General features: G+C 35.6%; 1 protein-coding gene across 1 annotated transcript in view; it reads left to right on the forward strand.

Annotated features, from left to right (window-relative positions):
• The window catches only part of LOC143262359 (uncharacterized), a 48,501-nt gene extending 41,162 nt beyond the window's left edge, over positions 1–7,339 (forward strand). The window contains exon 3 of the mRNA XM_076528189.1: positions 7,129–7,339. Within this exon, the coding sequence (XP_076384304.1) occupies positions 7,129–7,339 (211 nt within the window). The remainder of the gene's footprint in view (positions 1–7,128) is intronic.
• Positions 7,340–15,019: the final 7,680 nt, after the last annotated feature.

Below are 15,019 nucleotides of genomic sequence, written 5' to 3' on the forward strand. Positions count from 1 at the left end.
CCTGATGATCGGGGGAAGTCGATCGTACGGTGGTTGCCCCCACAACCACCGCGGGTCAATTTCATCTCTTTTTATTTTCTTAATTTTATTGAGAACGACACCAACAACTTTCTGAGTCTTGACTTCGATTGCGACAAGGCTGACACCGTCTCTAGTAACTGCCAAACACACCTCCTCGAGCGCTTTGACGCTACAAGGATCCGATAACAGATTTATGCCTTTGCAGATGCTCTCGTTGGGGAAAAAGCTTTTCCTTATTACTTCTAATGCTCCCTCCAAAGTATTCTCCGTCAGAGACTCGAACTCGATTTCTCCACCATTTATGGAGCCCCACTGAATGCAGGATTCAGTTGTAGTTCTGGAACTGAACGAAAAGAAACAATTAATTAGTATGCACGTATCTTGCAGCTTCTGATGGCGTGTGGTATAGTAATATTAAACGGTATATTAAACGACGGAAGCTTTAATCGAATCAAGTTTGCAGAAACGTTTGGAGATACAGTAATGTCTCCCTAACTGACGCTCGGATTACGCACAGAAATGGACAATCTGGGAAGAGGAGACACGATTACTCGAGCCTCGCGGCTCGTTTTTATAGTTATCGGTGAATCGACAACTTTGTAGACGACTCGTTTTTATAAGCGAATAAATTGGAAATATTTATACGCCAGGATTAAACACATTTTTCCGTTCCGAGAAACTTGCAATTTCTCGATCCAACCGTTTCGAATGGCACGGTGTTTCAATGCGCATACTTCTAAATTCATAATTTCGAAATTATCTGGTTTCTGTAGTTTCTGATTTTTAAGATTCCAATGTCTGAATCGTCCGATTTTCAAATTGACGGTTTTTAAATTCTCTGATTTATAAATTTACAATTTCGAAGTTAGCTGATTTCTATATGATCTAATCTTTAAGATTTCAATCTCTAAATTCTTTGATTTACAAATTCACGATTTTTAAGTTCTCCGATTTCTAAATGTACATTTTTTAAATTATCTAGTATTTAAATGTTATAATTTTCAAGATTTCAATTTACAAAAATTTGAATAATCGTATCTCCTCTTCCCGACTTGTCCATCTTCGTGCACTATCCGAGCATCAATTAGGGAGAATTCTCCGTATCCGGCCAAACTAGAGGTTGATTCGTGTCTCGATGAAAAATATATTTTATTTATAAATATTTAAATTCGTAAAAATAAATTGTTCTTTCTTATACCCGACACACGGAAAACATTAGTCAAAACAAGTGACTGAAGAATGTTCGCGGAAAAATATAGCAAAAATGTACGTACCATGCCATTTTAGTTCACTAAGAAATTGTCACTATACTTCACTGGGAAAATTAACTGAGAAAATTCGCCGAAGTCTTCGCACTGATCACTGCTGTTTGCTGATTGCTGGTTGTTGCTGCACTGATCGCAGAATAAGTGTTTCCGTTGACATCGGCAGGCTATTTATACTGTCTTTGCTAAAGGACAGAACGTCCTAATCAGCAAGGACGAACAATGACAAAAGGATACTACCGGAAAAGATGCGCCAGGTATAAAAACGTCTCCCGTGGAAAACCATTAGCCACCGCTGCCGGCTATCAGGTAAGCACATGTACCTGCGATGACCGGTCGTGTCATACGGATTTTGCAAGGATTGGCTCGTTCAGTTAAATTAAAAAAAAAAAAGAGAAGCGGCGGATTAGGCCGAGCCAGTGCAAATGAGTCAATTGAAGGAACCATTGTAAACAGGCTCGCACCGAGCCTTGATGAAAATTATGATTTGCAAGGGAAAGCAGAACCTACCGGGAGTAAACAGGGTCTGGTTATTTACGGCAAATAAATAATAACAATATCTTATTTTAAGTTTAACAATATATAAATATATTTGACGTTCAAAATAAGAAACGAGACTCCTATTTTATTTATTGTTATTATTAATAAACAAAATTATATGGATTAATAGAAAATATATTTCAAATGATATTTAAAATTTCATAACTGAAATTAAATGATTATTACAATTGACTAATTATGAAAATGATGTAAGTCCATTTAAAGCCAGCAAACATGTATTATTTTGATTAAATTACATATTGATAAATTAGTAGTATTTTATTTTTTTTGTACATAATATAACAGCTGTCTGTTGAAACGAACGACGTGATATTATTTCATGTAGTAAAATGATATAAATGCAATGCATATGCGACTAATGAACGCAAGTTGCTAGCTGAAATCTACACATGCATTCGACTGTGCACTAGCAAAAGTCCCGAAAAGCTGTTATTGAAATTAATTTCTCAATGCCATAAATAAAGTTTTTATTTTCAAATAAAACTTTTTTTAATAATCGCTTTATTTGTCATAGCGTGTCATAGCGTATTGGGGATCTCAATTTTGTATCGCGCCTCGGGCACCAGTACGCATTAATCCGCCAATGCTTCGGAGGACTGTTCATTTCGCCCTTGCTGAAGAACAGAGAACCTCGTATTCGTCATGGACGAACAATGCCGGCGAAAAAGATGCCGGGCATGAAAATGCCTCGCGAATACAACCCTTGGTCGCCGAGGCCGGCCATCAGCTATATGTATACAGTGACTCCCACTGACATTCGAACACTTCTCAAGGCGCAATTTTAACTTTTTTAAAATTAGAGTAGACGATTTGAATTTTTTTTAGATCATAGAGGGACCTGTATAATAGATAATGTTACAATTTTGCTATTACATACTTGGAATGACAAAACGAAGTAAAAAACTCTCGTTGTTTAACTTTCTTATCTGAGGAAGCTACTTTTGATCACTTTTGGGCTAATTTTGCCGATTTTTCGAACTTCGAGATATTTAACTAATAAATGTTCAATAAAATATATATAAATGATTTATATATACAGGGTGTTCCACAAATTATTCTAACAGCCGAAAATGAGGGGTAGCTGAGGTCATTTGAAGTAACTTTTTCCTTTGCGAAAATGCAATCTGCGTCTTTGTTTACGAGTTATTAACGGAAATCACTGACCAATGGGAGGTGACGGCGCGAAGTTCGAGAGCCCGCAGAAAGAGACTTTGACAGATGGTCGGGACGGACTCGAGCCGCGTTCGAAGTATTGAACAAATCACGAAGCGAGAACTTTCCGGATTTTTTTTACAGTGATATTTTTAAGAAAAACGCTGTTCACCTTTACTTTAGAACGTCTGAAGAATATTTACTAATTTTTCGGACCCGAAATAGTAAGTAATTTAACCGTGACGGCCGTTTTAATTTTCTAGTGTGCATGACACCTTGTGTGTAACGTATGAAATTTTTAAACATGCGGTGTACAGTGAAGATTAACAAAGTACGTAAATGTGGTCAATGCACTATCCCCCACACATTTCCGTGCATAAAGTGGATTTTACAACTAAATGGGTGAGTATCTTATTGATAATATTCTTCATATTTCTCTAACAAACATATCCCTCACGTCCTTTAACACGATTATTATTTATTAAATTAGCTTTGAGAATCATTCGAGCCATTGCTGCATCAAATAACCGTACTAAAAACCATACAACATAAAAACAACGTTAAATACATAAATAACAATCGACGAATAAAACCTGGGAAATAGAAAAGAACGGACTAAAAATTCTACGAAAACGTTAAAATTTTCCAAAAGAAAGATACGTGGCGATCATATTTCACGGCATATTCTGGCCGCATGACGTACCGCCAAATTTCCAGAAGAATTCATGTTCGTCCCGATGTGCGCATCAACCAAAAAACTAATCTCGTTTCGAATGGAATCGAGCGAATTGTTTCACGTCGGGGAGAATGATTCTCGGCTGGCAGGGCGCGATGAATTTAAAGTTGATTTGTCTATTGTCTATACTGTCCCATTATTTCACGGCAGCCATATTGGTTTCATGGGGGTCCACGGGGGTCCACGGGAGCTAGCGGGAAATCGAAAAATCGGTGACGATCGGCCGGCCGCGGCCGGTTCGGTATCGGTGTTTCTATTACGCTCCTGTCCCGGTGCCGTTCGCGGAATCACGTTATTTTAATAGCGACAGTGGAACAAAAGACTGTATCGAACGGTCCTCTCGATTTGTACACGCGTGCGTGCTGCGCATCGTGGGAAATCTGGTCGTTAAGCGGATAGGTTCGCGTCGATGACGGAAATATAGTCGCGATCCGCGTCGTAACCTACCGTTACCTACCGTGGACCCTTAAATTATTCGGTTGATTGCTGTTGCCGCACCGCGGACGCGCTGGAACCCCGTTCGAATTTCCCGCCAATCGGCCGTGATCGCCGCGATGGGCGCGCAGAGCTCCAAAAGGTGAGCGAAACCACCCGCTCGAGGACACTTATTAGGCCGCGGTCACGCTTCCGGCCGTGATGATAACCGACGATGAATTTTATCTCGTAAATTCCGATCTCATTTACACATCGCGAGACGATCTTTTCTCGATCTCTTTGTCGGTTCTTCGAAGATTTCAGTTTGAAACTCGAATTGCTGGGAGATGAGTTTCTTTTTCAGCAGACAAATTATCGCGTTTGAGAATTTTTCCCGGTGTAACTTGTGACGCTAGAGGCACGAATTTTTCGTAGAACGATTCTGTAGACTCTCGCGATCGTAACCGTATATTTTTTTACTATATCATGGAGCAATAAACATTTTTAAATGACGCTCGAAGAATGCCAGACACCGCTGACGTACGATTGATTTTAAAACCTAACCCTTTGCACTCGAATGGCGACTCCGAGGCGCCAACAAAATTTACCGTACCGCTACCAATATTTTAGGGCATCGTTGGTCACAATTAAAATTTTTCGTTGAAGATGGTCTCAATTTTTATTTCATTTTCAATTCATTAATAATTGATGATTATTTCATTGAAAATTCAATAGAAATCTTTAGAATACAAATTTCTTTTTACATATAAATAAATATAAATTTGAAATGATTATGTCTAAAAATATAGCAGCAATTTTCTTCCAAAAAGAATGCTTTCGTGGCCTTGAGGCTCGCTTTTATAGTTGGTGACGATCGTTAACTATAAAAACGAGCCGCAAAGCTCGAATAATTGTATCTCTTCTTCCCAAATTGTCTATTTTTGTTTCTAAGCTGAGCATCAATTAGGGAGAATTTACTGTACCTATTACGGAACGCTTTTCAGAGGGTATAATATTATCATCGATTTTACGACGATTAAAAATGTTATTGTTGAATATTTATACTACTGTTCGATGAATTGATGTTTGTAGATAAGATTATACATTTTGGAATATTTATTTAATACTAGATTTCTAGACAAAAAACAGCTGTTTTAAATGAGTTTATAAAAGTAACAATAAGACGTTTATTCTGATTCTCAACAAGTGTTGTTGAAACATTTGCCGTAATTGTAAATTAAAAAATTGGTGACACGCCATTTTAACGGGTTCCGTAAATCTAATGTTAATATGAATAAAAAATAGTCGGAATAATGCGGTATAAAAAGTTTCAGAAATAAGTGTTTTATTCCAAAAAATTAAGGTCATCTTCATTTTCTTAAATTGCATCTTATATTTTTTACTTCATATCATTGTAGCTTGTGCCTAGACGAATCCAACGATATGTTACACCATATCCTACGGACAACCTTGACGCACAAAAAATGCGATCAACGAAGTGATATGTTGTCATTGAAAACTGTGTTACGTCAAGGTCATCCGAAGGTCGTGGTATAACAGGTCATCGAATTCGTCTTGTGCAACTTAAAAAAAAATGAAAGTGACCTTGATTTCTTCACGTAAATTATTTCTTTCTGAAGCTTTTTATATCGCAATCCGTAGCCGGCTAAAAACCGAGTAACATTTGTTCGAAACGTTTATTTGTTAGACCGCCGGAGATGCTGGAAAAAATCGTGGCAACGGTTACGTGGAACACCCTGTACACGCTGAAAATTTCATTGAAATCGGTCGATTGAAATTGGTTATAAAACTGTTCCAAGTGGGAAGACAGCCTAAGTCCTCCCCCAGCATCGCCGCGAATCCCGTGGACGACGCGTCATAAAATAATTAACGGGCGCGCCCGGTTCGGATGGCTCATCAACTTGCAAAAAGTCCTCTATTAGTGCCCGGTACGCGGCTGAATTTTTCAAAGCAGCGCGCCGCTCGGAAACGGTTCCTCACAGGAGAATCCATCCGATAAAGCCGCGCCGGTGTGCATAAGCGACGCTTTAACCCTGATAGATTTTTCATACGGCCCCCGTAAAAAGCTAAGCTGACCGATCATCAGGAGATTCGAACCTCGAGAATCCTCTTCCTATAACCCCCGGGATTCTTCTCGTCTCTTATGGAGAGGGGCGGGGAGGAACGGCTGCCGAGTCAAACGGGGGGTTGAACGTAGCCAGATACTAATTCTAGGTGGAAAAACCGATATCGCGCTCGCGCGTGGATGGGCCATCGATCGCAAATGGCCGGCCGCCATTCGAAACTCTTTAACAATCGTTCCCGGGAGAGGATCGCGGATGATAGATCGCCGGGTGCTCGGTCTTTGCCGGCTGACAGCGGTCCTACGGTGCTATCTGCTCGATTCCGAAGAGCCTCTCCGTCGCTTTCCGAGGCCAGACAGCCGTGACGCATTATGAGCCAGACTGGTGGCACCGCGGTTTTATGGATTGAGATCGAACGTCTCGATCTAGGGACCGCGCTCTTATTGAGAGATTGTGTCGCGTGGGCGTTACGTCCTTAGACCGTATATACATGTATAGTAGTGTCTCTCTTCCTGGCGCGACTTAAGTATGCCACTTCTGACACCGAGATATTGCGCGACCCTGTAATTTATCGATTTTCTCGCTATGCGAGTCGGTGAACACGTGTGCTGCGGCACGCGCCCCGGCTCCTTTGACTCGAATTCCCGGAAGACAACTCATAATACAATGACATAGATTTTTTTTAATTTTAACATTTTAATACTGATTTTTTTTTAACATATTGCTGATGGATTTCTGATTCAAATGAGACCAAACGTGATATAGTTTGGACAGATATTTGTGTTGCCAATAGAATCAAAGACGATAGACGTTGTGCGTAATGCGCTGCCAAGATGCACGTGGTGTGCGATGGTGAAAAGTTTAGGCAATGATGTTTATTTGATTCTCCCAAAAGATTCAAATTTGTAGCCTTAAATGATATTTTCCGATGGTTTGGTACAATCGATCAGATACAAATTAGTGCGCTGCTGTCACAGTTTTCGCAGGTACGAAGGGTGGTCAGAGAGTTCGCGATCGCTGGTACCACCCTGGCTATGGCAATCGGGATGCGTCGCATAGTCACCGGGTACACCTTAAATACTAAAACTTTCACCTTTTCACAATAAAATAATTTCGTTCTTTCGGATCTTCTTCCTGGATACGGAAAGAAACCGAAACAGATTTCCAGCCTTGCAATGAGACTGAACAACATTTATTTACTTGATAATTAATCTGTAATTCATTTTATTTTAGCAAATTACGTAATAAATAAAATACGTCGTTATAACAAGGTGGTGTTTTTCCTCTATTTTCTCATAACAAATAATGTAAAAAAAAACATTAATTTGTAAATAATTCATATTCAAATTGGCTGCAAATTTTTACCATTGTATATGAATACGTATGATGTTTACTGTAAGATGTCAATAACTTAAGGGCCGCATGTAATTTATTGTGGTTGTTTGGTTCATTTTGCAGTTCTGTATTTTCGTTTTCGTTCCTTCTTTCTTCCTCCTCACAGTCTAATAAAAATTGTGTGGCATGTATCAGGGTGCATTGCTCTCCTGTAATTGCACTCATTATCTCTGGCCAATCAGGTTCAAACTCTCCCATGTGTGATTGAATTGGAGGGCCAGCAGGATTACTATTATGTAGCAGTTTATTCCATGCATTTTTTATGTTCTTTGTTGTAACTTTGAACCACGAATCCGATAAAATGTCAATACAGGTTTTTAATGTGTAATCGTCATAAAATTCATTTATTCCCTGATCATATGTTAAAACAATTTGCAAAAGCTTGTGCCGGAAAATTCTTTTTGTTTTTCCTATGATCCCTTGATCCATTGGTTCCAGAACAAATGCTGTATTAGGTGGTAAATATATAATTTTAAAATGTTCCTCTTCTTGTAGCGAAATTTTGTAGGCTTCGCAATCATTTAACATCATTTTACTTTCTCCGATATTTGTTTTCCTCCTGATATTGTTTTACTGATGGTTCGAAATGGTTTTCAAATCAATCTGAAAATAACGTTCTACTCATCCGTGCATTTGACTGCGATTTAAAAATTACAGGTAATGAAAGTACATGTTTCAAAGCTCTTAGGTTTTTATATTTATAAATTACAATAGGCATAATCCTATGTGTGCCTAACGCATTTGCACATAAGCCAATTGTAATTCTATCTTTCTTCGCCCCATGTCCACTAAGACTTTTTGTTCAATGACACAATGACACAAGAAACGAAGAATAGAAATTGATTGACCAGTGACGCGATGAAAGGGGATGTAAAAGTGACGTAGCACGCAGTGCCGCAGGTAGCAAGAAACCCTGGACGGGCGACCGAAGCGGTGCGTGCTAATGACCCTATTATAAAAAATGCTGCCGATGAGGCGTGCATTACTCGAAAATGCAGAAATGACTTTATTGCCGGAAAGAAGACGGCTCGAAAAAACCATCAACTTAGAAACTGCAATTGTTCCGCGTTAAAAGTATTATAGAAGCTATCTATTATTTAATAAAGCATACGCGGCTCGACCGCTCGACCCAACACCGTCGGGGCATAAGCATACAATAGATTCCGAAAATTACCAATAGTAAAATTAACAATAGTATCTAATTATCCGAAAAGCCGTTATTTCCTGCCTGTAAGGTAATGAAAGTACATGTTTCAAAGCTCTTAGGTTTTTATATTTATAAATTACAATAGGCATAATCTTATGTGTGCCTAACGCATTTGCACATAATCCAATTGTAATTCTATCTTTTTTCGCCTCATGCCCACTAAGACTTGTTGTTCCGCGTTAAAAGTATATAGAAGCTATCTAAAGTAATAAAGCATACGTGGCTCGACCGCTCGATCCAACACCGTCCCTACCATACAATAGATTCCGAAAATTACCAAACGACTCTATCTGTACTGCAAGCGTCTTTCCACAAACAAATAAGCGACCGTAATAATAGTATCTAATTATACCGAAAAGCCGTTATTTCCTGCCTGTAATATTTCCTTCAACGCTGCCTACATCTGGTCGCCAAAATTCTCTCACCGTCACGTATTCCCCTTACCTTCTGCACAACACCAATTACCCAATTACCCACTTTTTCCCCAGTCTTATTACCTGCGCCACAGTTAACGGTTTGACTACAAAATGTGTAAAATCGTTTAAAATTGAAGACTGATTTAAAATTGTCTAAAATCGCAGACTGACTTAAAATTGTTTATGATCAAAGGCTAATTTAAAATTCCTTAAAATGGAAAACTGATTTAATATTGTTTGTGATCAAAGGCTAATTTAAAATTGTTTAAAATGGAAGACTGATCTAAAAGTGTTTAAAATCTATTGAATAAATTAGTTTGTTTGCTAACATAATCTTCTTACTACATATTACGTACTATCATTTATTTTATTAAAATTTTTGCTCGATACGATCCACGAATTCTCATAAATTAATTCTCAAGAACCTCATAAATGAAGAAATAATTCTGTAACATTTCATAAATGTATTCCGGTTTTATCAGCGGATAAAAATGGCTCGCGACTAGCTCGTCGATCTGCGCGGATTTAATTACAAAATCAACGCGCTGCGAAAGGTTATAGGTGCAATTAGGATCATTAAGATCGGCGATCACACGCCCGGCAACACAGTAAAGTAAGAATTATAATTGCCTGCCGAACAATAATTATCTCGGGACTAACAAGTCGGCCGACGCGGCCGAGCTTGCGTTTAATTATCGCTAGCATGAATCAGTTAAAGCGAACGTGACACGAACACGCTCTTGATTGTTTTTTCTTAGCCCGAACGCTTTGATTTCTTTCCGTTGTTTTATGCGTTTCATTTTTTCTTTTTAATAAACTACCTGACGGAATTCGGAATGGAAACGAGTCGGTCGGTCCTATCGCGTTTTTAAAAATGGCGGAGGATAATGGAGATCCGCGCCGCGCACCGCGTCCACAATGAAATATTATTTTTAATTAACCCGGCTGAATATTATTTTGCGTTATTTATGGCCACGGATCTACCCGGTTCTCAGCTTCCGCCGGGTTCCTCATTTGATCGCGGACACGCGGACTTTAATGAAATTTATTGTATTAGTTTCATTGGAATTTTATAATTATGTGCTCCCCGATGAAATTTATTGTGATCGGTTGAATGAAATTATTGACTGTTCTGAAGTACTACATTCGATTTTACTGGATTTCTTGTTATTTTATAAAATTCTAACAAATATCACTTGTATTTATGTCCAAATAGACTAATTAATAAAACTCAAAGAAATCGTCAAATGTATTTAGGTTTATTGTTGTACGATTTATTTGGTTAAAATCAGTGAGAAATTAAATATTTCGTTATTTTAGTTAGTTTATTTTATTTTACCCTGTATAATAAAATATTTTCGTATTTTTGCTGATATCAAAAATATGTGCCAACTTTCTTTAGTTCAGAGCTAAGAATATTACGATTGATGTTCTTCTTTTCTTTCGAGATCATTTTCTTCCAAGTATTGAAGATCATCGCTATTTTGTGCATATTTACACATATTTTTTCAAAGGTCATTGTAATGTTTGGCTATCAAAAATCAAAAAATTTTGTAATTTTGTGAAATTCAGTTTCTGATATGTTTCTTGGCAGACAGGACGCAGACGACGATATAATATCGAAGAAATCGCTGCAGTCGGTCAGGGAGACCATAATCTTCCTCAAGGAGCGTACGTAACGATTTTTACGATTTTACCACAAATTTAGAAATCATTATAATCTAAAATTTGTTTTAGATTATAAAAATTCATTTTAAAACGAAACGTCAAACTGTCGACTACAACTTCTTTTAGCTTCTTAATTGAAAATTTTTCATTTTTCTTTAACCGTGAATGCCACACGCATGATATTTGCGTAGAATAATTCTACAAATTCTCCTGATTACGACGATACACTGTTTTACAATATTACGAACATTTAAACATGTTTAAATAATTCTTAAAGAGAGGGAGGCATTTTCCACAGTCCTTTTGTAATTTATTTTCAAAATTAAGTATCCGAAGGAAGATCCGACTAGAAAATATAAATGGCGTTTTCTAGGGTTTAAGCTAGATTTGGTAAATTCTAAAGTAACCGGAAGTTAGGTCTCCATCTTAAACCACAATTAGAAAACTATTCAAACTCCAATTTTTTAAAATACAAGTTTAGATTTCGCTATCCAATGTTAATGAAATAGCAAAAAAGTTGTGGGTCAGAACAGACAGATTATTATTTTATGCTAAGTCCACCATTTTTATTTCCTACCTTCTCTACTTTCAATTTTCCTCCCTAATTGGCAATTGTTATTTCGTTTCATATCTTGAGTCATATTCTCTGTTCACCTTTGGTGCTCTCATTTATATTTTTTAGTTGACAATTCTCAGAATCAGTTCTCTACTTTGTGCAAATACTAACGAAAGTTTTTATTTCTATTTTCCATTCGGCATTTTTTCATTTCAGTTCGTGTTACTGTAATTTATCAGTTTCCATTTTTATATTTTATTTGGCAATATTTAATTTCCGTTTCTACACACACACGCACCAGTACTTCCATTTTTATTTTTTAATTGGCAATTTTTACTTTTATTTCTTATTTGATATTTTAATTTGTAGTATCTATTTGGCAATTTTTCATGTTAGATTCCACTAGATGTTTTAATGTCTGTATTCTATTTGACAATTTTTAATTTCAGTTTCCAAATCAGTACTTTCATTTTTATATTTTCTAATTGACAATTTTTACTTTCATTTTCTATAATATTTGGCATTTCAATTTCTGCTATCTGTTTGGCAATTTTTTATGTAAGCTTCCACTCGGAGTTTTAATTTCTATAATCTATTTGGCAATTTTTAATTTCAGTTTTTACTCAGAACTTTCATTTCTATTTTCTGGTAGACAGTTTTGTATATTATGTTGTATTTGTTATTCCAATTTTTATTTTTTCATTTGGTAATTTTTCAATTTGGTATTTACTATTAGTTTCGATTTTTATACTCTGTTCAGCAATTTTTCATTTCAGCTTCTAGTTATTACTTTCATTTTTATTTTCTAATTAGTCACTTTTTATTTTGTTCTTATTTTATTTACTGCTTCATACTTTTATTTTTACTTTCAAATTGACAATCTTTTGTTTTAATTATCATTTGATATTTTTCATTTCTATTTTCTAGGTAGCAATTTATATTTTTGTTTACCACTTGCTACGTTCATTTTTATTTTTTAATAGGCAATATTTATGTCTAGTTTCCATTTGGTATTTTCATTTTCTAATATTATTAATTTTAATGGCACGTATAAGTTATTTTTCATAATATTATGCTAATTACGGTATTTTTTGTCCTATTTGTTACTTTCAATTTCATTTTCTAATTAGCAATTTTTAGTATTTGTTTCTATTTCTTTATTTCTATATTCCAATATTGCTAATACTAACAATATTATTCTTAATAATTTCACATATATTTCTCAGAAGAATGTAGTTCATTATTCACAAGAATAATATTATTATTGTCGCACCTAAAACAGACCATTCTATTAACCTTCCTAGCTGCCATGTAAGAAATATTTCTGGAACATTAAATTTTATCCAATATACGCTTCATGCTAATGAAAAACAATATAACTAAAGATGCTTTAATGGTCATACTATTATGGTAAAAAAATAGAATGAAGGAGATAAGTTTAAGGTTTCTTTTATATGGAGCACCCTGTATGTACACGCGTACACATTATTTCACTTGCACTGGTTGCAAATACATGTTTAAGGAAAAATATTAATTTTATTGCATTTGTTAAATCGTATATGTACATATATTTTTGAGAAAAATGTTTCGAGAATTCTTATCGATAATATTATTATAAAGTATAATAAAATACAGTCAATACACACACAGTCAATATGCATAATTTAAATAATATATGCACCCCTCCCCTAATTTTCTTCTGCAACATTTCACTTTGTCGAAATGAATTTTTCACCTTTTGATAGAAATTCGATTCGATAGAAAATGGCCTGCGTTTATTATCAAAGCGTATAATATAAAAAAGTATAAAATATGAAATGTATAATATAAAAACGTATAAAATATAAAATATATAATATAAAAAAGTATAAAATATAAAATATATAATATAAAAAAGTATAAAATATAAAATATATAATATAAAAAAGTATAAAATATAAAATATATAATATAAATATATAAAGACATATACAAATCTTCGTTTTTATATTTTGTTTAACAAGATTTGAATCGAATGAATTCGCAACGACTAAAGAAATTCATTGCTGCAAGTCTGCGCATTTAACTGAATGGCGAATCAAAGTTGACGGGAACGCGGAACAACGCGAGGTTGCCGGAAAAGTGTTAACGTGTTTTTAATTCGGTCGTTCGCGAGGATAACAACGCATTCTTTTCGATTGCACGCGCACGCTGATGAAATGAACAAGTAAACGACGAACGCTGAGTTAAGCAATAATTCCGCCATGTTGCTCAATCGTTGATTCGAAACGGTGCCCGATAATTAAAAGGGGTCACGCTGTGTCAGACAGTTTGTAAAATTTCATTTTCGTACTTCGACGTGTTCTTTGATGCGCACCGCTTTTGGAAAAAATCCTTGCAAGCTCCATGCTAACGAAGAGTAATTAAAATAGGGTCCGACGCTGCATTGGTACTTTTGAATCAAATTCACGCACCCGAGATCGATTTTGCGACATTTTTCAAACGCCATTCTCAATGTTGCTTCAGAAAGTATTATAGTAATTTCAGTTAATTTCCGTATTCCTTAATTTGTTTGTTTCTTCGTTGCTTCATTTATCACGTCGTTTCTCCAGTTTTTCATTTCTTAATAGGTTAATTTTTGTTTTCGTCAGTTTGTGAATCATTTAATTTTTTTTGCCATTATTTCTTAATTTATTTAATTCATCATTTCATCAATTTCTGAATTGTTTTGTATCCTCATTCCAGACTTTGTTTATTCAATGCTTGTAATTTGTTAATTTATGTGTTTCTTCAATTGTTCATTCTGGTTTCCACCAATTTCTTGTTTCTCTTCATTTATTTATTTATTTTGCCATCTCTTATTTCGTTTATTCTGTCATGTCCTATCTCCCTTATTTCACATATCTTTGACTTCCTAATTTATTTATTTCATCATTCCTGATTTTGTTCATTCAACTTCTTAATTTACTAATTTGTCAATTTACTTATTTCTGGCACTCCATATTCATCACGAAAGCATCCAGTCCTCGAACTGGACAGGATTGGGAATTTGGTTTTTTAATTTGTTGATAGCACTGGTCGAGGAAAGTAAACGAACAGCAGTCGTTCACAGAAACTTTCGCACATTTGTACCGTTATTTGTTAACGTAAGTCATCAATTTCCGTCGCAGCTAATTAATCGTTTTACGCTGCCTGTCCCTATCTGCAATATAAATATCGACTTCCATAAATAAAGTAGCATTTCCTCGTTTTTGTCATTTATAAACTCGAATCAATGAACGCTGAGACCCAATAATTTCCAATTCGACGCATGGTGTACCTTCCTTTCGATTGTTTTTTTGCAAATTCTCCTACATTATATCTGCTCAGAAAAAATTGCACCCTTTAAATCGAACAAAAACCAAGTTTTTCAGATTTTACATTTCATTTCTGCCTACAAAACAATTTTATTTGAAAAATCGCTTTAAGCAATAATATTTCAGCATTTCTTATTTTCATGTAGAAAGTTCTCCACTTTAACCATTGTTTAAATAATCCTACAGCAACAACAAAGTTAAAAAATAAT

This window comes from Megalopta genalis, unplaced genomic scaffold, assembly GCF_051020955.1.
Source record: "Megalopta genalis isolate 19385.01 unplaced genomic scaffold, iyMegGena1_principal scaffold0119, whole genome shotgun sequence".
In the NCBI taxonomy this organism is placed as follows: Eukaryota; Metazoa; Arthropoda; class Insecta; order Hymenoptera; family Halictidae; genus Megalopta; species Megalopta genalis.